Raw genomic sequence first — 26,465 nt, 5'->3', positions numbered from 1 at the left:
AACTCAAAATGTACCAGTAACCTAAATGTAAAAGCTAAAACTATAAAACTCGTAAAGGAAAATCTATGAGTAAATTATCATATCCTAGAATTTGGTAATGGATTCTTTTTAATTCTCATCTAAGGATTTTTCCCATTAATTTTAGAGAGAGTGGGAGAGAGGGAAAGACAGAGAATCATCGATTGGTTGCCTTCTGCATACACCCGGGCCAGAGAGGAACCCAAGGTACGTGCCCTAGACCAGAACTGAGCCTGGGATCCTTCGGTCCACAGCCCGGTGCTTTATCCACTGAGCCAAACCAGCTAAGGCAGATTTTTAAACATGACACCAGAACGCGAGCAACAACAACAGATATTGAAACACATCAAAATTAAAAACTTTTGTGTTTCAAAGGGAATTATCAAGAAAGATTAAGAAACAGAATGGGAGAGGGTATTTGTAAATCATATAGTTGAATCATAGGGTAATATAGTCTATTACCTAAAATGTAAAAAGAATTCTTGCAATACATCAACAATAAAATAAAAAACCCAATTCAAAAATGGGCAAAAGACTTGAATAGACATTTCAGGGGGATGGAGGGAAGACAATAACAAATTGCCAACAAGCATAGGCAAAGATGCTCAATCATTAGTCACTAGGAAAATGCAAATAAAAATCCCAATGAGGCTAGGATCAAAAAATAAAATAAATAAGGGGGGAGGGGAGTGATAGTAACAAGGATATGGAGAAACTGGAACTCCCATACATTGCTAGTGGGAATGTAAAATAGTGCACCTGCTACAGGAAATAGTTTTGTGGTTCTCCAAAAAATTGTAGACTGAATGACTCCAATTCTATTCCTAGGCGTACATATATCCAAGAGAAATAAAAACTTGTACACTAGTATTTATAGCCATAAAGACAGAATTGGCCAAAAGAAAAGAAAAAAAAAACCAAATGTACAACAGATGAATGGACAAATTGCTCCATAAACACACAATAAACAATTTAGCCATAAAAAAGAATGAAGTATTGATACATTCTAAAATATGAACCTCAAAATCATTATGTTAAGTGTAAAAACCAAACACAATTGTATGAGGTATCCAGCATAGGCAAAACCAGACAGACAGAGAGCAGGTTGGTGGGGCTTGACCAAGAGGGTATAGGATGTTACTGGCTAATGGGTATGAGGTTCTCTTTTGATGTAATGAATGTGAAGTGTTGTGGACTATAAAATGATTCTTTTAATATTCTGTTAATTTTTCAATGAAAAAATATCTGCAGATATACCACTTTTCAAGCAACTTAAAAAAAATATCTTCTACACAGGAAAATATCAAGTGCTGAATTACACTCATAGAACAAACATTTATAAACTTGAAAGAAAATATTAGTTAAGAAATTAGAACTTTGGGAACAAACACTCTCAAACAAATAATTACATTCTCAAAGTTCTAAGAATTCTATGTATTTATACATTGAAGGCAATGAAAAGATTAAAAAATAAAAGCTGATTTCATTAGCATTCTCATGTGATAGTTTTAAAACAAGGATGGGCAGTGTTAAAAAAAAAAAAAAAGAATGTTAAAAAAGATAGATGTACTTGATTATGTACTGTCCTCATCAATAAGAGACTTCTGAAAGAATGCATAGTAATACTGCATCTTTCAAGTAGCATATATTAGCAAGTTTTACCATGACCATGAGGATAATGAAATAGGACCAGTCTATTATGGGATATGAGAGAAAAATCAGAGATTTTAGAGAGCAAACTGTTCACATTTTAGCAAGCATAAAGAAAACTAAAACCTCTCTCAGCCCTAGCTGGTTGGCTCAGTGGATAGAGCATCAGCCTGCAGACCGAAGGGTCCCAGGTTCGATTCTGGTCAAGGGCACATGTCCGGGTTGTAGGCTTGATCCCCAATAGCGAGTGTGCAAGAGGCAGCCAATTACATGATGATTTTCATCATTGATGTTTCTATCTCTCTTTCCCTCTCTCCCTTCCTCTCTGAAGACAATAAAAATATATTTAAAATAAAAATAAAACCTCTCTGAACATCTTACATTGTATATAATCGTTTGCTTTTTAAATGCAGCAAATGTATCTCCATTTTTACAAAAAATGATTTTGCTCAAATGGCTGAAAGGCGGTTTGGGATAGTTCAGAATCTGTACTTTCCAGTGATGAGTCTTTCCTGCTCTGATTCTTAAGAAAGAATTCCAATGCCCAGATAAGTAGAGAAATTTGGGCTGGAAAGTTATAGAATAAATCCAAATCTTTGATCCTCTCTCTGCCCTAATGACCTCCTCATGGCATTTAGCAAACGATTAGTTGTATAGACACTGGAACGATCCCCATACCCCCCAATATATGGAGAAAAGTGCAACTGTGAGGAAGGGAAATGAACAGAGTTAATCTACTCTACCAATCCAACCTCTTTCTCAAAGACTGTCCTCTATGGTTGCTTGCCAGCCAACAACAGCTGCTCATGATAATCAATGTCTGACAGATCAGAGAAAGCCCTTAATGTGTCGCCAAGGGCCAGTTCAACAGATGGCATGGTGACTTACAACCAGAATCATTAATTACACACTCTTATTAGTCCCGGGGGCACAGTGCTGAAAATGCTTTTTCAGTGAAAGATGAGCATTTTAGATAAATGACCGTCTGGTACTGCCTGCGAAGCTTCTTTAGGATTTTTGGTCAGTGTTGATTTCTAAATCTAAGCCATACTATTTTTACAGCCGTTTCCCATCTTCCACTTTCAGGCTGGCTAGGAATATGAAGTTCCCAGTACCACCTCTCATCATCACTCCCATAATCACTGCAGGTAAGCATATGATTAAAAGTGCCCATCATTCATTTCCCCCCTCAAGTCAGATGACTGTATCAGCCACAGGACTAGCTCAATTTTCCCTCTCTTGGTATCGGAGAACAGTGTTTCCTGAGTGCAGAGTGGGACAGGGGGACTATCCCCTCCCTCCCTCATCTACTCTCGCATTTCTTGTAATATGTGATTGATTCTCCAACACAAAACTGTCCTCTTGTCCCAAACCACTGGCTGCAATGTCTCCATGCCACTTTAAAAAAAGAAGGCAGACACTACTGAAAAGGACGCCTAATAGCCTGGGGTAAGCAAACATTCCCAAATGTCCACACTGGTGGCTGAGTGGTATCCCAAGAGACTAAGCACCACATTCATAATTAAGAAGGTAAAAAAAAATGCAAGAACTAGTTATTAAGCCCCTCCCCAAAGGCATTCAAACTAATGCCAACTCTGTATAAAAAGTAGTTCCTTCTAACAGTTTGAGAAATGGGCTCCATAAACATGACTGGAACTTTAGAACTGACTGCAGACAGGGCTTGGAGGCAGACTACTTAATGGCTTTAGTATGATACAAGTCAGAAATTAATCTCAATATAACTCAGAAGAAAGAAAAATTTTAAGCATTTTCAAAATACCACCAAATAAAGTCTTTGATGTAGCTGACTTCTATTCTTTTGTATCTCAATCTACAATTTTTAAAAAATGTGAGTTCAAACTAAAACATTAAGATGCTAAATGCTGTGATTTAAGAATTTATGGTGTGTTTCCTCCATTCCTAATTGTTCTTTCTTGGAGTTATAAAAATGTGACTTCAATTTTCAATAAGGTTCAAATAACTGTAATACCTGAAAGATGTTCTCATTTCAAGCATTTTTATAAGACAAAATGAAAACAAGAGTGCTAATGAAGGCATCATAAAAACCTCCTAACGTGGGCTACAGGAAAGGGAACTTGGGGAGTCTAGGTCTGCCTTGCAACGTACTCACTTCTAGTTTTTTCTCCTTTTCTGACAAAACATCTTTCTGGTTCTGGGTGTACTCCACCAACATCCGAGCCAGCTGGCGCCGGTCTTCCAGTTCCGCCGCCAGGCGCCCGTTATATTCTGCTAGTAACAGACATGCTTCATCTACTGTTTTTGAGAGACGTTCAGCTGCCTCTTTGTCTAAGTACAAATAAGACCAAAAAATAGAGACAATATACAAATCACATAGGAACCATTGCAAACATTTCTAGGGGAGGTTAACAGTTTCTCTCCAAAAGTACAGAGTGCAAGCATAAGCCACAACCTGTGGATAAAAAATGGACTGGCTGATGGAGAAACCCAAAGGCACTCACTCCTATAAACAAGACAGGACACTTCTGAATTATTTGAAGTGAGGCAACTGTACAAGGAGGGGAATCTGGCAGACAAATATTTCCAAATGTCTACTCCTGCAAAAGCTCTACAAGTAAAATAAACAGAAAGAAATATTTACATGAAATAATTTTTCCATGTCTCTGAGAATTCAAAATGACTTTCATATTATTTTGTTAAGTATGCTTTGAACAATCCTCTGAAATACAAAATACAAGCACTGTAAGACACTGTATGGAATACAAAAGCTAGCACTTGCTTATTGGGTGTGGAAATTGTAAGAAAAAATAAAACACTACATAACAGGTGTAATATCAAGTCAGGTAAGAAACTGATACTCAAAATCAGGTCTCTAAAATGGACCTACAGGACTCTAAATCTTACTATACAAGCCTTGACACTGGGTCTCAGTTTTCTTCTTCCATTCGGCAAAATATCAGGTCTGATAAAACAGAGGCTTTCAAATGCTCTGAACATGACCCACAGTAAGCAATGTACTTTATATAAACACATAAAAATAAAAGAAACAAAAGTTTCAGAAAACAATTATTTATCCTTACTATGTGCAAAGTGCTCTATCTTCTATTCTATTAAAAAACAAATGCTAGTCATTAACTACGAGACTAATTTTATATCCAATTAATGGGTTCCAACTCATTGTTTGGGAAAAAAACTGTGATGAAATATCAAAGTATAAGAAAGGTTATTCTTAGAAATGAAAATGGCTCAACATTAGAAAATGAGAGGAAGAGACAAAGGACGATTTATATTTAAAAGAATAAAATTAACTACACATGGGTAGTGGTGAGATTAGACCTTTACATATGTATACCTCAATTTTAAAAGGCCTTTGAAGCTCAAAAGTGTAGATGGGTATTTTGAAACAAAGAGCACCAAGGACTCTAAAAGTGAATTGATATGACACTAAAAGTGAGTTGGATAGTGATACCATTGCCATTATTACAAGTTATTAGAAGTGAGAAACCTCAGCATAGTCATAGGTAATTGAGAATTAAGAATTCCCAACAGTTTCTCTGGCAAACCTCTTTTTTACTTTTAGATGCCTTCCTTTTTTTTTTTTTTTTTGTTTGTTAATCCTCACTGAGGGCATTTTTTCCATTGATTTTGAGAGAGAGTGGAAGGGAGGGAGAGTAAGAGAGGGACGGGAGTGGGAGTGTGTGTGTGTGTGTGTGTGTGTGTGTGTGTGAGAGAGAGAGAGAGAGAGAGAGAGAGAGAGAGAGAGAGAGAGAGAGAGAAAGAAAGTGAGTCAGTCATCAATTGGTTGCCTCCAACATGCACCCTGAACAGGGCCAGGGATCAAACCTGTATCCCAGACACATGTCGTTGAACAGGAATCAAACCTTGATCCTTGTGTGCGCGCAGGCCAACGCACTAACCACTCAACAGTACCAGTCAGGGCACTGGTGCCTTCTTAATATGAATATTGAGAAATGAACAGTTGAGGGATTCCGAATTAAGTCAGATGCCAACGATCAGGCTCTTATACCCCCTTCAGGGATAGGAAAACAAAAAGATGTTCTTGGTGAAGGAGGAGTGAGCCAGACAGAACATAAAAGAGAGACAATCTCAGTCATAGAGGGTAAAGAGGACAGTGAAACTTATTCTTCTCTATTGGTGATCAAGTCTGAGAATAAGCTATTGGGGTGGTTAGGCTGGTTTAACCTTTATTTAACCATATGATTTTTATAAATGGTCAATTCATTAAGATGTTTAAGCACTCTGTGGCAAAAAAAAAAAAAAAAAAAAAAATGACATGAAAAACACAACTATTTAAGATTTTTAAAATATCAATTCTCACTCTCTAAGAACTTGGTACAATTCATTCACACAAATAACTACAACCCAGAAAAATAACTTGTAAGTTTTATAAGCTATAGAAAAAAAATGCAATAAGATGTTTACTTCAAAGAACTTACCTGTGGGGTCCTCAGGTGCTGTGCCCTCCCTGTTACACAGATGAGAGGCTGTGTGGCTCTCAGCCAGCCTCCACTTGTGCACGAGCATCACATTCCCTCTTGCTTCCTCCAAGACTGTTTCTGCATAGGTCCCATTTGCCCATGTCACACCGACTTCTCTCTTCCTCTCCTGAAGCACCACCAGCAGCACACACACACACTACTCTCTCTTTGGCCCACATTTCACTCTACAATTACTGGCCCATTCCCTCGCTCCCTTTACAGCACTCCTCAAGGGAGGTGTCTGTACTCCTGGTACCCAATTTCTCTCCTCCCACGGTCAATAAGCCCTCTCCAATTAGACTTTTATACTTGTCAATCCTCTGTTCAAAACCTTCCAATCAGCTTTAGCAAATATTTGAGCTCCTACTGTGTGCCCAAGAACTGTTCTAGGTGCTGAGACAAACTGAACTTGGGGGCACACAACACGCTATATTTTACTTATTTATCATCTGAAGATAACTCTGGAGAAAAATTAGGCAGAAGAGAAAGAAGAAGGCAATGGAAGGGAGAACTGTAATTTTAAATAGGTGGTCTGGGTAAATTTCACCAAGATATGTAAACCAAGGCTTGAAGGAAGTTACAGAACTATCTGGGGAAGACCATTCCAGAGGGAACAGCAAGAACAAAGGCCCTAGGAGGGGAGAGTGACTGGCAGGAAGCCTGTATGTCTGGAGCAGCGAGCAAGGGGAAAGTAGTGAAAGTCTTTGTGGTAACAGGGGCCAAACTATGAACACCACTGGTTTTTACTCTAGGGCAGTGTTTCCCAAAGTGTGGTACGCGCACCCCCAGGGGTACAGGAAGAGTTTGGTGGGGGTAGGCATTGCACCGGAGTTTGGTGGGGATATGCACTGCACCGTGCTTAGCTGCACCTAACTCTACATTCTCATGAGTACCAGGGGTACTCAGCGTTACAAAAATTATAGAAGAGGTACACATATGTCAAAAGTTTGGGAAACACTGCTGTAGGGGGCTGAGAGAACACAGGGAGCCTTGATCTAACTTCCATTTTAACAGATCATTCTGATTACTATGTTAGAAAAGAATGATATTGTGGATGGGGGACAAGGAAGAAGCAGAGACCAGAGAGGAGGAGACTGCTAATCCAAATGAAGATGGTGGTGACTCCCACTAGGTAGTGGCAGTGGAGATGCTGAGAAGGTGTCAGTTACTGGTTGTGGTCCCAATCAACAGAATAATGAGGAAGCCATTTACTAAAATGGGGAAGACCATGAGAGAAACAAGGTTTGGAGGGAATATCAAAGGTTTGGTTTGGGGCAGGTTAAGTTTGAAATATCTATCTAGATAGGCAAGTAGTAATACTAAATAGGAGGTTGGATGTATGGGTCTCAAAGTCAAGAAGGGTTAACACTAGAGATATAAATTAGGGATCACTAGCAAACAAATAAACCAACACACCCAAAAACCTGTTAAAATAATCAGACTGGATGAGCTGAATTGTCAGTGAACCCAAGAGAAGAGAGCTAAGTACTTAATATTAAGAGGTCAAAGAGAAGTGAAGAAACCAGCAAAGGAAAAAGAAAAGACACAGCCAGAAAGAGAAGAGGAAACTGAAAATACAGGTCCTCATATGCTACTGCTGCTGTAACAAATCACCACAAACTTAGTGGCTTAAAACAACACAGATGGACCCTTCTTCCTTCTTCAAAGTGTATCTCCCTGACTTAAGCTGTTATAATCATATCTCCTTCTGACTCTTGCCCTCCTACCTCCTTCTTATAAGGACCACATGATTATATTGGGCCCACCCAAATAGTCCAGGACAATGTTCCCACCTCAAGATCCTTAACTTAGTCACACCTGCAAAGTCCCTCCTGCCATCTAAGATATTATGTTCATAGGTTCTGAATTTAGGACATAGACAAAAAAAGGGGATCATTATTCTGTCTACCATACCAAGACACCAAGTGAAAAAGTATTTTCAGGAAAGAGAAATAATCAACTGGGCCAAATGTTACTGAGGTCCAATTAAGATGACTTCAAGTTAGGATTGGGCAAAATATTCACCACTGAATTTAGCAACAGAAAGATCATCAGCAAAATTGATGAGAAGTTTCAGTAAAATAGAACCAAAAGAGAATGAGAGGAGAAACAGATGAACATAGGCATTCTAAGATATCTTACAAACATGTAAATTGACGGTACCTCTGCTACACCAGAGTATGCAGATTATCCCAATAAAGATGGTGGGTTAATTTGCATATGTAGGCATGGGATGCCTGCAATGAGGGGGAAGAGGGGCGGCGGAGGGAACTACAGGAGCAGTGCTCCAGACAGAAGTGAGGACTTGCTGGCTCCCGGGAGGGCCAGGAACGGGGACTTGCCAGCTCCCAAGGGACTAGGAGTGAAGCCAAGGGAAGGAAGGCCTATTCTTTCACTAATATCATGCAATGGGCCTCTAGTTTTGCTATAAAGAACAGAGAAATAAGGTGTTAGGCTAGAGGAAGATACAGGTCAAGAAAAATTTTCTCACATGGGAAAAAACAACATGTTTTTATGCTGTGAAGAATGATCCAGTAGAGGGGGAAAAATTGGAAGATGCAAGAGGAAAGTGGAGTTCTTTTGGAGCAATGTCCTTGAGTAGGTGAGAAGGAACAGTTCTAACAAACAAGTAGAGGGACTGGTTTGGAAAACAGCATGTCATCCACAGAAGGAGAAAGAAAAGCCAGCCAATGTGTGTTTTGTTTTCCTAAGACTCATACAGCTGTGCAGATCCAGGATAGAAATAGGTGAAAAGCTGGATTTAAGAATGGTGAATGCCAAGGGGTGTGGGTGGGATGGGAGGAGTGAGAAGAGGATGGGATGATAAGCTATTATTTAATGGGTGTAGAGTTTCAGTTTTACAAGACAAAAAGAGTCCTGGTATTTGGTTGCACAACAATGTAAATGTATTTCTGAACTTAAGATTATAAAGATCCTAAGCTAAGTAAAGAAAAAACTGAGGACATAAGGGGAGTGAAGGTTGGGAAAAGATGGAAGGATCAATAAACTGTGAAATCTAGCAGGGAATGAGCTGAAATAATTTTTGTATGATTTAGAAGGCCTCCTTGTTGTGTTCTTAACTGAGTGCACTGCTGCCTGAAGGTCTTTGCATGTACTGTTCCCTCTGCCTGGCAGCATGTCTTCCTCTCAGATAACTCATGGCCTGCTTCCTGACTTGGGGACCTTTGATGGAAGATATCTCACCAGAAAGGCCTTCCCTGACCACTTTTAAAATACAATAGTAGTACCTCCATCATTATCTCCCCATCACACCCCTGCTTTATTTTTCTTTTTGGCACTTAAGCCATGAGGAGATGTGCTAGTACACCAAGAACATCTGCTACAAAGTGTGCCTCAAATATTTGTTGAATGAGGGAAAGGTTTCATGAGCAACCTTGATTTCCTTTAAATGGATATGGAGGAAATTAATGAAGCAGCCAAGTCAAAGAACTGGAAGGGAAAAAACGGTGGCCCTCAGAAGAGAGTGGAATGAAAGGTCTGAGCTTTTCTAATGGATATAAAATAGGCTTTTCAGCCCAGGTTGAAATCCCAAGATCTTGGGCAAGACTCCTAACATCTCAAAGCCTCAATTTCCTCCTATGTAATATAGGGGTTTATATTCAGTTGTCTCAAAAGATTAACTAACACAAAGAGTAGAATTATATGGCACAGAGCATGTTCTATAAATATTAATTCATGCTTTATTCCTTCCTTTCAATTTCCCGTGCATAAAGGGAGGTTAATGTCAACTGTCCCTCCCTGTTTAATTGGGGGTGATCATCAATAGAGCAAACTGACATAACTAACAATACATATCTAGAGTTCTTGGCATCAAAGGCACTATCTTTTATGGGAAGGGTCAGTGTACAATGTATACATCACATTGTACACTGAAATATAGATTTTTTTTTAAATAAGAGAGTCATGTATTTAATGTCTTCCCCCTGAGTCTCCAGCCCACACAATTTGTACTGTGTTTTCAACAGACCTTACTTAAAATGCCACAAGATGTGTGGCATGCCAGCATATTTGCAGTAATTCCTAGAATCTCTATTCAAGCTTGAACTACTCCAGCAGCTTCATTGTTTGGCATATGAGTTATGTTCTACATCCCAGGATGGCAGAGTACCTAATACCAAATGGAGAGTCTACACCTGCAGACATAAGCATGCCATTGAGTTTGATGAATTAGAGATATGTCCTTCTTCCCTCATCTTTCAACCAAATTCTTCCTTCTCACCTGTTATTTTTTCCAACAGAGAAACATCTTGCACTTCCTGGGGCAAAGAAGCAATTTTCTGTCGGACAGTAGCATCCCCTGATGCAGCATTTTCCAGGTCCTGCAAAGCTTTGATTAGTTCCTCAGTCTATACAATAAAACACAAACAACACTCTCCATCAACACATGGAATATAAAACAAATTAGTTGGAGTTATATGAGGTGGAGGCAAATTCTAAAAATGATCATGTCTGACATTTACATGCCCATGGCAGAACATGAGTAAAATTCTAGATAACTCTATATCCTTTCACAAACATCTATTTTTAAAGAATATTCTCAATTTCTAGGAGTACAAAAAAGGCCAAATCCAAATACACTATAAAACATAAATCCATGCTAAAGTCCGGCCATCCAAAGACAAAGTCAAGCCTGCTGTCTGGAAAGCTTCACAGGGTGGATTTTGTACCCAGTGCCCTGAGAACTACCCTTTCCATTGTATTGGTCACCTGCGCCACCTTGTGGTCAGAATCTCCAACTAGACGTCACTTCACCAAGTTGCTCTGCCCTGTCCTCTGGGGATCAAGACATACCAAGAGGGGTCCTGCAGAAGGATCTTGTGGAGAGTAGCTTCCAGGGTAGTCATCATCCTCCTCCTCTTGTATCTGTTGAAAAGTTCGCTTCAGAGATTTCTTCTCCTCTGCTGCTACAGGAAAGAAAGAAGTGACAAATTTGAAACCCCAAAGCCTGCAAAGGTAAGCATTCAATGTTATGCATAATGGGTCACATGTAAAAAAGGGCAGGAGGGTTCATTTTCAGAGACAGCTTAACATTAACCTCTTATGAGTTGTTTTAAACTGAAATTATTTTAAACTGAATAGTCAAAATGGCCTCAGTCTATCATCTCAGATTAACTCACTGGAAAAATACTAGTCAAAACAAACATCTAAAATAATGTGAAACTTACTAAACTAACACATTTCATTTAAAAACTCATTATCTTAAAAAACAAAGTTAACAAAAGTAAAATGGTAAGAAATCCATCAAACAATATAATGAAGCAAATCGATGTGTGCCAGAGTTTATAGAGAATATGCTTCATATAAAATAAGATTTTTATGCTTTCTGGGATAAGTTCAGAAAATAAATAATAGAGAGAACCCCATCAAAATTGGGTCAAAAACTAAACACAAATATCCTTTATCTTTTTAAAAACAAAATAATCTTATCTTAAAATACTTTAGAAGCTAACAGTTTACATTTTTAATTATCTGTACATATGCTTTTATCTTTTATGATACATGTATTAATTCCCAAGATCATTCATTTTGCACCAAATTGTACAATAAAAAATAAATGCCAAACAATTATGAGATGTAAATCTAAATGATAAATTTGTTTGGAAAGTAAAGAAACTATTGGATGCCTTGCCAGTGTGGCTCAGTGATTGAGCGTCGACCTATGAACCTGGAGGTCACAGTTTGATTCCTGGTCAGGCAACATACCAGGTTGCGGGCCCGATTCCCAGAAAGGGGTGTGCAGGAGGCATACCAATCAATGACTCTCTTTCATCATTCATGTTTCTATCTCACTCTCTTTCCCTTTCTCTCTGAAATCAATAAAACAAAAAGATACTATTGAACTCCTAACATGTGCCAGGCATTGCAATCGTTTCTTTACATTTAATCTTTCCAACAATTCTAAGGTGTAATATTTCCATTTTACAGGTGAGAAAATGAAGACTCAGAGATTAAGTAACACATTTAAAAGTATGAATACACAATCTGTGCTCTTTTCAAGGCAGTTACATTATCTAGCACCACACAATTATCCTCTCATCTGTTAAATGAGGGGTCACCAGGCACCTACCTCAGGACTCTGTAAGTTATAAACAAAACATATTCTTCTTGCTTAATTGAACATTTTCTTCCAGAACCAATGGGGTAGTTCCTGTTTTCTATCTTACACATTAATTGGCCAAGCTATGTTTGATATAAAAGCCAAGTTAATATTATAAACTTTATTTTTTCTTAATGCTTTTGTCTATTCTACTAAAAAAAAGAAACATTTGCAATACAGGCAGACCTCACTTTGCACAATTCTAGTATGCAGAGATTTGTTACCATGGTTTAGTTAAACACCACCAGTTCCTCAACAACATGGTCCAAATTTCATCTACGATGGCATATAAACTATGGGTAATTGCATAAAGAGCAAGCTTTACTACTAGCTGCAGTCCACAAATCACTATGTAAGTAATAGAAGTGCATCATGATCAGTGACCATTATTATTTCAAGGTCAGTGACTGGTCACTGTACATCTGTTATTCAGTTCAGACACAGACAGTAGATTGTTATATTATCCCCACTGATAAAATCCACAATACATTTTATAAAAATGAGTAATCAAAACTGAGAACTGACTGAGAAAGATGAAAGAGCAGCAAAGAAATTAAAACTAAAACTAATACTAAGTGCAATCTGAAGGGAGCTATAGCAGAAACAGCTAGCTGTAGGAATGTTGGCACTGCCCCAGGCATCTAGAGACTCTGGACTCAAAGCCAGAGGAACTTAATGCAACTGATCAAGTCAATGAAGAAAGTGGTTATGATGAAAATGACAATGTCCCAGGGGAATTGATGATGACAAAGAACTTCATATTAAAGGAACTTTCAGAGATATTTTCATGACATTAAAAACAAAGAATAAAATGTTGGAAGCTGAACCAAACTTAGGAGTATGACAATTCATTAAGACAGAAAAGATACTTGTTCCATGTCATAATTGTACAAGCAAGCAAGCTCCATTTGAATCACTTGTTACAAGTTTGTTACAAAGAAAAAAAACACTTTTATTCTCAATGCTTTTAATCTTTTGTTATAGCATGCTAAATATTAATTTTACTATTTTGTTTCCATATACAATTATAATCAACAGTGAGATTTTAATTCTTTAACAAAAAAAATCTTAAAAGTTATAGCATAATCACAACTTTATTATTAAAATCACTTTGCATGGTTTCAGCTTACATGGTCACTTTTAAACTGCTGCACTACTATGCAATGCAACAACTGCTGTATTTTTAAAACAGAAAATCTATTAGGATATACTTTGCATTGAAATATCTAGCAGTGATTTGCATACAGTAGCTATCTAATTAATTGATAGTGTGAAGTATGACCCACATAGAGATTTAACCACTACACTTAGAAGTATAAGAACAAAAAAAGGGAAAATCTGTATTATTTTGTCCACTTCCAGATACCTAGAAGTAGTCAATAAACAATTGTTAAATATACTAACTAGAGTAAAAAGAATTATAAAATTTAAGTCCTTTAGTTTTCAAACTCTCATACAAAAATTTCTATAATAATAAAAGCATAATATGCTAATTAGACTGGACGTCCAAAGCTGGCTCCCAGGTGCAGCTGGAGGGAAGCCTGGTGCCTGCAGCCAGGGGAAGGAAGGCCTACTCTTGTGTGAATTTCAGTGCATCCGGCCTCTAGTCTTATATAATGAAAGAGTAATATGTAAATTAGCCATCACGCCGTGACAAAAAATGGCAGTGCCCATAGCAGATGCTGGTAGCATCACCCAGGCAACAGGAGCCTAGTATCTGCTCCTTGGCCGAGGAGGGAGAGGAGGGGTCTCTGGCCCGAGGACTGGGAGTGGGACACTGAGCTAGTGCCGAGCCACGGCTGTGCTGCAGAAGAGAAGGAGTCTATGGGGCCACGCGGCCAGTGTCTGCGCTGCGGCCTGCCTTGTGGCCAGAGGCTTGTGGAGCCGTGAGTCCACGCTCCGCGCCACAGCTGTGTGGCGGGAGGTAAGGGGCCTCTGGGGCCGTGAGTTCGGGCACCCAGAGTCTGCGCCCCAGCCTGCCTTGTGGTGGGAGGGAAGAAGCCTATGGGGCCCCAAGCTTAGCGTCCCTATGGCAGGGGAGGAACCAGAAAAATGGATCTTTCCAGTTCCTGATGCTGACAGAACCCTATGGGTGCCAGGGTCCTCCATCTGCAGCCCCCAATCGCAGCCCAGCAGCCCCAGTCGCAGACTGGAAGCCCCCTGCCAGCAGTCTAGACAGGACCAGCATGGTGCCGCAGCAGGGCAGGGAGGGCAGGGGGGGAGTAGGGTGTCCGGCAGGCACACTACAGACATCAAATCACTGCTGCCAGGCCGCCCCATCCACCCACACACTCACAAGAACTATGGTCCAAGGGGGCGACTCCCGAGGCAAAGCTCCCATGGCAGCTGATGCGCAGCCAGGCAAGGAAACCAGACCTGAAAGCCCAAGCTGCAGGGTGTCATGGGCCGGATCCCTGAGGAGGCCCAGGACAAGCATCTTCCCAGATGCTGTGTGGAAGGAGGGGAGGAACCTCTAGCTAGAGGCCAGGTGAGGGATGCTGGCATCTTTGCAGGTAAACAAATCCTAACAGAAATGGCTGCCACCATGGAGCAAGCAGAAGGCTTGGCTCCACTCCAGGCTACAAAGTTTCAGTTGTAGAAGATAAATAAACCCCAGATATTAGGGCCTCTGCTTGGGTTGCCAGGGGGCTGGCCAGCCTGCAAACCACCACAGACCCCTCACCCAAACCGCCCCATGCCCCAAGGGAACCCTGATCCAGGACACCCTTCAGGGCAAACCAGCCGGCCCCCACCCATGCACTAGGCCTCTAACCTATCTATAATAATAAAAGAGTAATGTGCAGATTGACCATCACTCCAACACACCAGATGGCTGCCCCCATGTGGTCAAAGATCCTGCCCCCATGTGGACACAAGGAGGCCTCTACAAGATGGCCAGCAGGGCAGGGAAGTTGGGAGGGACCAGGCCTGCAAGGGAAGGCAGTTAGGGGCAATCAAGTCTGCAGGGGAGGGCAGTTAGGGGTGATCAAGCTAGCAGACAAGGGAAGTTTGGGGCGACCAGGCCTGCAGGGAAGGGCAGTTGGGAGGGACCCAGGCTGCAGGGGAGAGCAGTTGGGGGAGACCAGGCCTGCATGGGAGGGCAGTTAAGGGTGACCAGGCCTGCAGGGGAGGACAGTTAGGGGTGACCAGGCCTGCAGGGGAGGACAGTTAGGGGCAAACAGGTCGGCATGGAAACAGTTAGACATCAATTAGGCTGGCAGGGCAGTGGTTAGGGGATGATCAGGCTGGTCAGCAGAAGCAGTTAGGGGCAATCAGGAAGGCAAGCAGGTGAGCAATTGGGAGCCAGCAGTCCTGGATTATAAGAGGGATGTCTGACTGCCAATTTAGGCCCTATCATCCCTTTAGGTGTCCCAGATGGGAAGAGGGTGCAGGGTAGACTGAGGGACACCCCCCCCCCAATGCACAAATTTTGTGCACCAGGCCTCTAGTGCTCTTATTTTAAACTAGAGGCTTAGTGCATGAAATTCATGCACTGGAGGGAAAGGCTCCCCTCAGCCTGGCCTGTGTGCTCTGCTTGGGTCGCCTGTGATCAATCTCCCCAAAAAGCTAGGTCCTAGCCACCTGGCCGGGGCTTCGCAACAGATCGCCCCCAAAGAGGGAGGCCCTGCCCACCCACCACAGCCTGCCAGTTGGTGGCCTGGGCCTCCCTCATTGGGGCAATCGTGGAGCCCCCCAATTGAGTGCCCCACCAGCCAATGGCTTGGTGTCCCTCTGCAGGGTGATCCTGGGGCAATGGTTAGGCCCCCAACCAATTGCATGGCACCAATTGCATTGGCTGGCCTGACGCCTGTGGGTATCATAGCGTGGTCATCTGGATGGTCATCCCACTGTTCAGCTGTTCAGTCAATTTGCATATTGTGCTTGATTAACCTTTCTAAAGCTGAGCACTCACCCCATCGTGCCTCTATTAAAAAACCTCAAATGGCTAGCTACCCAAGTGCAAAGCTAACTTACTCATGGTAATGGTAATATCACCTTAAGTACGCCCTCTCTCTCTCAGGCATCATCTCCCTCTAATTCCCAAAGCACCTGGCCATTGCTACTTCGTATGGCCACTGGCAGACACTGGCGTTACCTCTGATAGAAACATTTAAGTGTCTTATTATTTTTCCATCCCTGTAATACTTAGGCAAGTGTCAACACACTGAGCTTGAAACTCGTTGAAGGCGGAGGACACACAGAACTCAGAACACTAGTGGAGTGCCAGAAGTGACTATCACTGTGTCCTCTACACAAACAGGACAGCCCGCTTTGGTAACTATCCTGACTCATCTGTACAAAGTTAGCAGTCATAATGCCCAGTATTCTCAATCTAGTCAGACAACCATTAAAAATAACCTAGGAGCCCTAATCAGTTTGGCTCAGTGGATAGAATGTCAGCCTGCAGACTACAGAGTCCCAGGTTCAATTCTGGTCAAGGGCATGTACCTTGGTTGTGGGCACATCCCCAGTAGGGGGTGCACAGGAGGCAGCTGGTCAATGTTTCTCTCTCACTGATATTTCTAATTCTATCCTTCTCCTTTCCTCTCTGTAAAAAAATCAATATATTAAAAAGAAATAATCTAGGAAATCTGTCAGTCCCCTTCCTACATCTAAATCTAAGATAAGGCACCTTTCCCCTATCAATTTGGCTTCTGATCAGTTTTTATACTCCCTTTTAATTTTCTCAAACACTGTTACAGGCAAGGCAAACAGACACTACAAGTGACCCAAATCCTTCTGTCTTCATAATGCACTCCTTCTCTCTATCCTCCAACCTGTCTCTATCTCCAGGGGAACTTGTACTCAGCTAACTTTCAAGTAATCCTAGTTACCTAAGTGTTTATGATATGCCTCTTACAGACCTGCATTTTGGTAGATTTTCAGATATTATGGCAGACCATGAAACTAATTTTAAGTCAAAAAGTTAAGTCAAAAGGTTCTCAAATCACATCATATTATGTAGTCTGTAAACCTGGATCTCCTAAAGAATTCACTTGAAATTTTCTGGGGCAAAGAAAAACTCACAAATTTTATATTTCTTTTATAATGAGAAAACATCCAGGAAATATTGTTTGCAACAGCTTCCTGGTTCTTTGTTCCCTCCTTGCAAAATAAAGAAAAAAATCTGCAACAAAGGGCTGACATTTCAGGCAGTTCTAAAAGCACTTTACCCGGATTATCTCACTGAACTGAGCAGCCATGTCCAGACTTGCACATGGGAAAGCTGGGCCTAGGACTTGAACTCTTAACCATTATGGTTTCAGATAGTCTTGAAAAAATCTGAGAAACTAAAAATACTAATTAAGTCTCCTTCTGTTTTTGCTACAGTCCATACAGTATTTAAAAACTCGCAATATTAGATTACTAGAGGCCCAGTGCACAAAATTCGTGCACTGGTAGGGTCCCTAGCAGCTGCTGGCTGCCAGCTGGGTACTCCCTCCCTTTCCCCAGCCGGTCCCAGCCCCACCCCCTGGTCAAACTTCCAGACAACTCCCAGTTGAGGGGACAATTTTCACAGGATTAGGATAGGGGGGACAAATAAAAGCTATATCATCACTTGATTAATAACACCCTATCTACATTATCTCAAATAATGCTCACAACAACCCTGTATGGTATTACTATTAATAGCCAGTAAAGTACAGTGAAGCCCAGACAGATTTGAGGCCCAGACAGGTCAAATGCTGTGCCTAAGGTCACAAAACTTGAAAATGACAAAATTGGGATTCATATTCTGGAAGTCTGAAGTCAAACCCCTGCTCTGAATAGCTAAGCTAACCATTCTAAGACCCAGGAAAGTTAAGTGGCCTGCTCATAAATTCATACTCTAATTCAAGTCTACTGGGCTTTTAGAATGAAGGATGGTATAAAAAACACAGGCTTTAACGTCACAAAGATCTGGATTTGAATTCTCCATTATTAATTATATCTACTTAGACAACATTACTATACCCTTGTGAGCCTTAGTACCCTCATCTGAAATATGAAAATAGCATGAAGGTTCTCAAATCACATTACAAAATGTAGTCATCTGCCTGTAAAGTTGTGATTTAATTCCCAAATTAAAAGAGTAGTTGTAAGGAGCTAAAATAAATTACTATGAAAAGCAGTGAGAAGAGGCTGGTACCTAATATATGCTCAATTAAATGCTATTTCCTTTGTATCTGCCTTTCCTTTCTAAATCCTTCTACAACTATACAATACTGTATGGTTCATGTATGACCCATTCCAGTCAAGCAAAAGCATGAGTATTCCCAAAAAGAGAAGCAACCTTAGAACACATGGGGAGACTGGTGCATAACTCAAGAAATCTGTAGTTCTAAAACAAAATTCCTAATTTCATGCATTCTCCAATGTTAGAACTGTCAATGTTTCACAGAAAAAATTTTATTTCAAAGATAAATTCTAAAGTTGTTTAAAAATAAAGAATTGTGCATGAAATATAGATGAAATATAAAAAGACTATTTAAATTTACAAACAAACTACTGGAGAAAGCATCCATATTTTGAAAGGATTGTGGTAAAATATTCTGATAACTCAGGTCCAAAGAAGACAGTGAAAAGATAGAGTGACTGACTGGGACTAATATACATGTTGGAACCTTCCAAGGTGTTTTCGTTTTTACAGAACACAGGAGAAATTATCTTTAGATTAGCATTATCCTCCACACAGAGGAATACGGCCTCCCTTGTTGTTAATATCTAAATGTTCAAAAAACTGAGAACGCCAATGAAGCTATTTTCAAACCTACCAGGGCCACAAATTTCCCCATTTGTCTGGCCACTCTCTAAGTGCAAAACTATTTCTCACTCTTCTCTCCTTCCTACAGCATAGCTGTTTACTCAAAGCACATGTCTGGCAAGTGCTTATTGACCTGAAATTCAACACTTAGCTTCAAACATTGTATTTCAGAGCTCTCCTACTTGCCCAAAGGCATTTTTAAAAATTAGCAATGTTTACCAATGAACTCTGAGGCAGAATAAATAAAGGTTGCTAAATAATTCCTCAACACTGTGCAGAATACCACCAGCAATACAAACATCACCAGATTCTGAGGTAGGATGCATCTTGCTTTTCAGGACCTACTGTGCAGAGTGACCCCAAAATTGTTGTGTGGTTTGTTTGTTTTGTTTTATCAACTCCAAGTAAAGCAAAATGACCTGCAGTCTGAAAACATTTATATCATTCTTAGGGAGCCTGTAACCTCTAGTTTCACAGGAAAGCTATCCACCCTTAAAATACATATAAACTCAGACCTGAAAGAGATCACAGAAGGTAATAACAGGTTGCCGAATGAATGCCATTGCAGTGGTTGTATTCTACAGCAGAGGCATGTAAGAAGTACCAGCAGAACACAGGGGGAATGGCTCTACGTGCTAGAAGAGCTAGGGAAGATGTCAGGATGAGAGTGGCAATTATTGAAAAATGAGTTCACCACACAGAGAAAGGGGCAGAAGGACATTTCAAATGCATTGGAAGAGGCACCAGTAGAGCACCCAAAGGGAAAATTGTTTGGTGTGGCCAAAAGAATATGGTATACATAAGGGAATGACAGAAGAATCTGGAAAAGTAAACTAGCTCGATTCTAAAGGGTCCTACATAATGTATTAGTACTTGGACTTGATCCTCGGCAATGGGTATGTAACAGATCAGGTCGTAGCTTAGAAACAAGTCATGCCAACTAGAGTTGAACAACTAAATACAAGTCAAAGAACCAAATAATGTTTGTTCTTATCTTTAAATAACATAAGCTCTTGCCGAAACCGGTTTGGCTCAGTGGTAGAGCGTCGGTCTGCGGACTGAAAGGTTCCAGGTTCAATTCCAGGCAAGGGCATGTACATTGGTTGCAGGCACATCCCCGGTAGGGGGTGTGCAAGAGGCAGCTGGTCAATGTTTCTCTCTCATCAATGTTTCTAGCTCTCTATCCCTCTCTCTTCCTCTCTATAAAAAATCAATAAAATATATTAAATAAATAAATAAATAAATAAATAACATTAGCTCTTACGGTCTTAGCAAAACTCACTCACATATATGTACACACTTCCCAAGGATATCCTGAATTCAGTAGAGACCAAAATCAATTTAGACAGAAAGTTGACAATCATCAAAAGTATGATCCAAAACCAGATCAATATTTAATTAAACCAAGTTCTAAAAGGGCTAAGGGACTTATCCACGATCCTAGAGTATTTAGTGTCAGAGCTAGGATATAATCTTCGTCCAGGGTACTTCCTAATCAACTCTAAAAAACTTTGTTGTGCCGAAACCGGTTTAGCTCAACGGATAGAGCGTCGGCTTGGGGACTGAAGGGTCCCGGGTTCGATTCCGGTCAAGGGCATGTACCTTGGTTGCAGGCATATCCCCAGTAGGGGGTGTGCAAGAGGCAACTGATTGATGACTCTCTCTCATCGATGTTTCTAACTATCTCTCTCCCTTCCTCTCTGTACAAAATCAATAAAATATATTTAAAAAAAAAAAACTTTGTTGTTCCTTTCCCTAATGCACAGAAACTGAAAGGCAGGAGAGCCAAGGAGGGCACAGAGCAAATTTAGGGTGTGAGATGAACAGCATGAATACTAGAACCAGGCTTACACTCTGCAAGCACTACATAAATTCTCACCATCATTTATGATCATCTCTTTGAAGAATCATAATCGCTGGTGGTTCACAGCAACCCCCACTGCAGCTTTTCATATTTGATTCGAAAGTAGGCAAAGACCAAGAGCTGTAAACATGTGGTGATGTTTCTACCTTTGGGGGGAGGGCTCTTGGAGTCCTCCATAGACAGCTTCAGCTGCTGTATGAACTCGCCGCCATACACACTTCTTTCTTGCCAGATGTTCAGCAATCTTTCTAAAGGTTTTTTACAGCCTTCATCTGCCTCTCTGCCCAGAAAAGATGAAAAGATATATATAAGCTTATGATTTTTTGTTTTTAATTAAGATAGATGTACTTTCTTTAAAAAAATCAACAACTGACTAAATATTTACACATTTAAAAACAGAAGGAAGAGTAAGGTATATATTTGTGATAAGTGGATACCCAAAACTTGACCAGAAAACTACCTTCTTCCTATGGTGGAATGAGAGATTACATGGTAAAAGTAATGTATCTTTTATCCCCTTTGAAAGATGGGCAACTAAGACAAAAAGTCAATGGCTAATTTTTACAGACAGAATTATCAAAATTTGATACTATTAATCAAATTTGCACGACTGCTGCCTATGTGCCTATAGATAGCCTCATTACTGGTCTCCCTATCAATCATGACAGCTCGCTTTTTAAGAAGCATTAACTGAAATCTAGTGACAGACGTTCTACTGGAAACTGAAAGAGGACCAAAACTTTTAAGGATCAAAAAAAAAAAAAAAAAGATTAAAATAATAAAAATGTTTAAAATGGGGAATAAATTCAGTACTATTCATCAATGCTAACACACCTCTACATGTATAAATACAATCATATACACTGGTCTCAACTTTAAATTAACTGTTTCACAATTATCTTAATTCTGGGCTAGGTCTATATTCCATGTTCACACAAAGATAATCTTAAAACACACTGAGCATAATACAATCCTTAGTAATTTAGATAGTTTTTCCTGACATATTATACTCTTGAAACAGATGATTTTTCAATGAGGTGACTCTAACTAGTATTCAGTGTGAACCAATAGCTTACCTAAAATGAGACAGCAAGTAGAAGAGTGGGGGAAGACTTTCTGAAAGGAAACAAATTCCCTCATCATCCACTTGTTACTATCAATTTTTCTGGTCTGTAGAGCTGTCTGGATGTCAATGATCTTACACTAAGTGACTTCAAACAAGAAAAGATACCCCTGCCGAAACCGGTTTGGCTCAATGGATAGAGCATCAATCTGCGGACTGAAAGGTCCCGGGTTCAATTCCGGTCAAGGGTATGTACTTTGGTTGCAGGCACATCCCCAGTGGAGAGTGTGCAGGAGGCAGCTGGTCGATGTAAATCTCTCATTGATGTTTCTAGCTCTATATCCCTCTCCCTTCCTCTGTGAAAAATCAATAATTTTTTTTTTTTAAAGAAAAGATACCCTGACTTCTTCATAAGTCAGTGTCTTTAATTTAATAGGAACTTCATCCCAAATCAAGATGAGAATTTCATCCACCCTGAGCCCTGACAGCACTTTTCTCAAACTTATGTTAATACTCATGGTGAGGCCTGTACAACTTGGCTCAGTGGATAGAGCATCAATCTGTGGACTGAAGGGTCCCAGGTTCAATTCCAGCCAAGGGCATATGCCTGGGTTGCAAGCTGGATCCCTAGTAGGGGGCGTGCAGGAGGCAGCCGATCAATGAATCTCTCTCATCATTGATGTTTCTATCTCTCTCTCCTTCTCCCTTCCTCTCTGAAATCAACAAAGAAATAGGTTAAAAAAAAAAAAAAAAAAAAAAAAACACAAAAAACTCATGGTGAGGTAAGCTTTCAGCCTAATCTGGACAGACTATATTAGTTATGAATTATTAGTGTCAAATTTCACTGAATTGGGGTTAAAATACTAAATCAGGGCACATGCAAATCAATTTGTTATTGTTAAGCCTTTTTTTTGTTTGTTTGTTAATCCTCACCCAATGATATTTTCCCATTGATTTAGAGAGTGGAAGGAAGGGGGAGAGACTGAGAGAAACACCGATGTGAGAAAGTCACATGGATTAGTTACCTCTCGAACACAACCTCACCGGGCCCAACCTCACAGGGCTGGGGATCGAGCCTTCACTGGAATCAAACCTGGAACCCTTCAGTCCAAGGGCCAGTACTCTATCCACTGAACCAAATCGATTAGGGCAAACCTTTTTCTTTGTCAGAGGTGAGGGTGAGAAAAAATTCCACTAATAGTTTACAAAACTTAAAGACATGAATTAATTATTTGTTATTGGTTAAAACACTTTTATTCCATCTTCAAAATATATCTAGAAACAAATTACTTCTTACCTCTTCCTCAGCTATCAACTTAGTCGAAGCCACTATCATCTCTTGCCTGATTACTACAATATAGCTTCATTACTGGTCTCCCAGATTCAATGCTTGTCTTCCTACAATCTATTGTCAAGCTTAAAAAATAGAATTCTTGTTTCTGCAATTATGCAGACGATGTCACTCTTGCTCAAAACTTCCAGTTTGTTCTCCCTCAGAATAAAATTAAAAGCCCTTATAAAACCTACAAAGCCCATTATTTATCTGGCCTCTATGTGTGGATTTACTCACACAGCAACTTCATAGTGAGTCCTTCCCTAATGCCCTATTTAAAATCGCACTCTCTACCCCTACTTAATTCTTCTCCATATTACTTGTCTTCTGATATGCTATATAGTTTACTTGTTTGTTTGCACCCTTTCCATTTGAATGTGAGAGCAGGGATCTGTCCCACCTCACCCCTTTGCTATCTCTACCCTAGAACAAGCTCAACAAATATTTGTCTAATTGTAATCTTTTTTAAAAAATTTAGATAGGTTTCAGTAAGCCAACCATTAGTTAACTTAAAGCAACCATCCTACTACATCAAGGCAATTCATGCCAACTGCAGTCATCAACTAAGCACTCACCTGCTCATTCATTAATGTTTATGAAATACTATGTTTGGAATACAACGAATTAGGCCTAGGTCCTGATCTCTAGGGATCCAATAGTCTTTCACCTTTCCATACCCTACCTGGGGCTTCACATTCTAGCAACACTGGACCATATATATTTTCTACTCAGTATTTGCTCTCTCTTGTACATGTGCCTTTGTTCATCTATCTCCTCTCCTTTGAATGGAACCCTCCAAGTATTAAACAAGGTGAAGAGGGAGAAGCTGTGAGTGATTCAGGTGGCTTAAGTATATGGGAAGTGTGAAGAAATAGAAGAATCTAGAGGGCTAGAATAGAATTAGATTATAGAGGGTCCTGAATGCCACATTGTGGCCTTTATTCTGAAGGCAAAGAAATTCCCTGATTTGATCAAATGTAGGGTTTATAAAAAGTCATTACAATTAATCAAATAATAACTAATCAGAACTTAGTACTTTTAACATAAAATGTGTTCTCTGCAAATTCTCCTTTCACTTAAAAGAAAGATAAACCTTAATTCCTGACAACCAATTCTTACTAGGATTTAGTTAAAAGGGACGGGGGGGAGCAATACACCAACCCACCCACCATCTCTGGGGATATTTGGGATTCAATTAAGACTTTTAAGACTGATTTAAGCACAACTTCAGCCACATTATTATACAATGGAAATTGATGCTCAAACCTATTATAACCTGAAGACATTTTCAATAGGCTTTCACCACTAAAGGCTAAATCCAAAAGGGGGCTCTAGTTTAATTGGTGAAGGTAATTAACCAGGGCTAAATTAAGTCAAGGTTTTGCACTTTAAGTTTCAATGTTACAGGTAAAATATTCAAGAAATCTTTTTACTGATGAGATTTTGCCGTAAGTAGCTCTAAAAAACTAAATGCACTTTAGTACCTAGAACTGAATACAACTAAAGCAATAAAGTAGTTTTTACAACAAAAGAAGTTATCTTTTCATAGTGCACTAACTCGGTTCTAAATTGAGAAATCTTTAACTAAAGAAACACCAAAAAATATCTGCCATTAATCAATGAATAAACTGGAAAGTGATAATTATATACATAACTTAGTATGTTGAACACAACTAGGTACTATATTTTTAATTCTGATTATAAAATTAATCACTGTAAAATTTATCTAAAAAGTAAAAAGTGTGTATTATACACTCATAGGATTGCTGCTTGGAGTATCAAGCCAGCTTGGTGTCTTTTCTTCCTTTGCAGTTTTAATGGCACTTCCTTGGTACAACTACTCTAATTTCTGTATTTCTGTCTTAACCCATGTATAGTAGGCCTATAGTAGCCTACTAAGGGCAACAATTTTTTCAAAGTATCCCAACACTTCCAATAGCACCTCATGTATAGTTGGAGCAGAAATGTTCCTCTGCAACTGTTAACACAGAAAAGAGTTAACACAGCGAGCCTGAGACTGCTACCCTTACTTAGAAAGGTCTGCTTACCAGGTTGGCCCTTGGCAGGCATCTGTGAACTTGGGTTTCAGAAGTGTTCCTGCCATTTCCTAACTAATAAGGGTGGTTTACTATGCCTAAATTATTTGTGCAAACAATATGGTTTATGCTGAACACCTGCTTTCTTTTTTTCCCCCCCAAGGGAAGCATATTTTATTGATTTTTTACAGAGAGGAAGGGAGAGAGAGAAAGTTAGAAACATCAATGGAAGAGAAACATCGACCAGCTGCCTCCTGCACAGCCCCTACTCGGGATGTGCCTGCAACCAAGGTACATGCCCTTGACCAGAATTGAACCTGGGACCCTTCAGTCCACAGGCTCTACCCACTGAGCCAAACCGGTTTTGGCAACACCTGCTTTCTTTCTGAAATATTGGCAGAGGATGCCTGTGGCCAACCACAATAAAAATCCTGGGCACTGAGTCTCTAATGAGCTTCCCAGGTACACATTTCACATCTGTTGGCGTAATTCAATGCAGGAGGAATTAAGTATGTGTCCTGTGACTCCATTGCAGTGATTTTCAACCTTTTTCATCTCTAGCACAATAAACTAATTACTAAACCTCTGTAGCACACCAAAAATTATATTTTTCCCATTTGACAAAAACATAGCATAGCTCTGGTCAGGTGGCTCAGTTGGCTGGAATTTTGTCCCATACACCAAAAGTTTGCGTGGTCGATTCCTGGTCAGGGCACACACCTAGGTTTTGAATTTGATCCCTGGTTGAGGTACCTATGGGAGGCAGCCGATGTGATGTTTCTCTCTCTTCCCCCAAAATTAAAAACATATCCTCGGGTAAGGACTTAAAAAAAAAAAAAAAAAAGTGTAATTTCGATTCATTCACACCAGCACCTATTGTTGTGTTGGCTATTGTCACTTTTTAATCTGATAATCTAAAGGAAAAGATGTCAGTGTCTTTGACTAATCAGATATTGCATGTTTTAAAATATTTGTGGCACAGGGCTAAAAATCACTTGGAAGCTTACACTTAAGTCTCCTCTGGACTTCATCCCACGCACCTTTTCCCTTTACTGATTTTACTTGTATCCTTTCTACCTGAAATCACCAAACCTAGGAGAGGTCTTTGGGACCTGTGACAAATGGTAAATCAATATGTCTACAGTGCTAACTCCAAATTT

At 40.0% G+C, this 26,465-nt stretch overlaps 1 protein-coding gene across 4 annotated transcripts in view; it reads right to left on the bottom strand.

Moving 5' to 3' along the window:
- Positions 1 to 26,465, bottom strand: part of RPRD1B (regulation of nuclear pre-mRNA domain containing 1B) — a 58,724-nt gene that overhangs the window by 21,235 nt on the left and 11,024 nt on the right. For 2 of the 4 annotated variants that reach the window (XR_014795416.1, XM_084888692.1), the window contains exons 3-6: positions 21,020 to 21,153; positions 10,959 to 11,071; positions 10,387 to 10,513; positions 3,800 to 3,975 (exon numbers count right to left, since the gene is read on the bottom strand). Coding sequence is in view for 3 of the 4 variants with exons in the window: in XM_084888692.1 (XP_084744818.1) it covers positions 3,800 to 3,975; positions 10,387 to 10,513; positions 10,959 to 11,071; positions 21,020 to 21,153 (550 nt within the window). In the remaining variant the exon portion in view is untranslated. The remainder of the gene's footprint in view (positions 1 to 3,799; positions 3,976 to 10,386; positions 10,514 to 10,958; positions 11,072 to 21,019; positions 21,154 to 26,465) is intronic. The other 2 variants (XM_084888693.1, XM_084888694.1) reach the window with 2 other exon arrangements.

This window comes from Pipistrellus hanaki (genome assembly GCF_964339955.1).
Source record: "Pipistrellus hanaki genome assembly, chromosome: 6".
NCBI classification, from domain to species: Eukaryota; Metazoa; Chordata; class Mammalia; order Chiroptera; family Vespertilionidae; genus Pipistrellus; species Pipistrellus hanaki.
The sequence above is the reverse complement of the archived record's forward strand: the minus strand, read 5'-3'. Positions and strand labels throughout refer to the sequence as shown.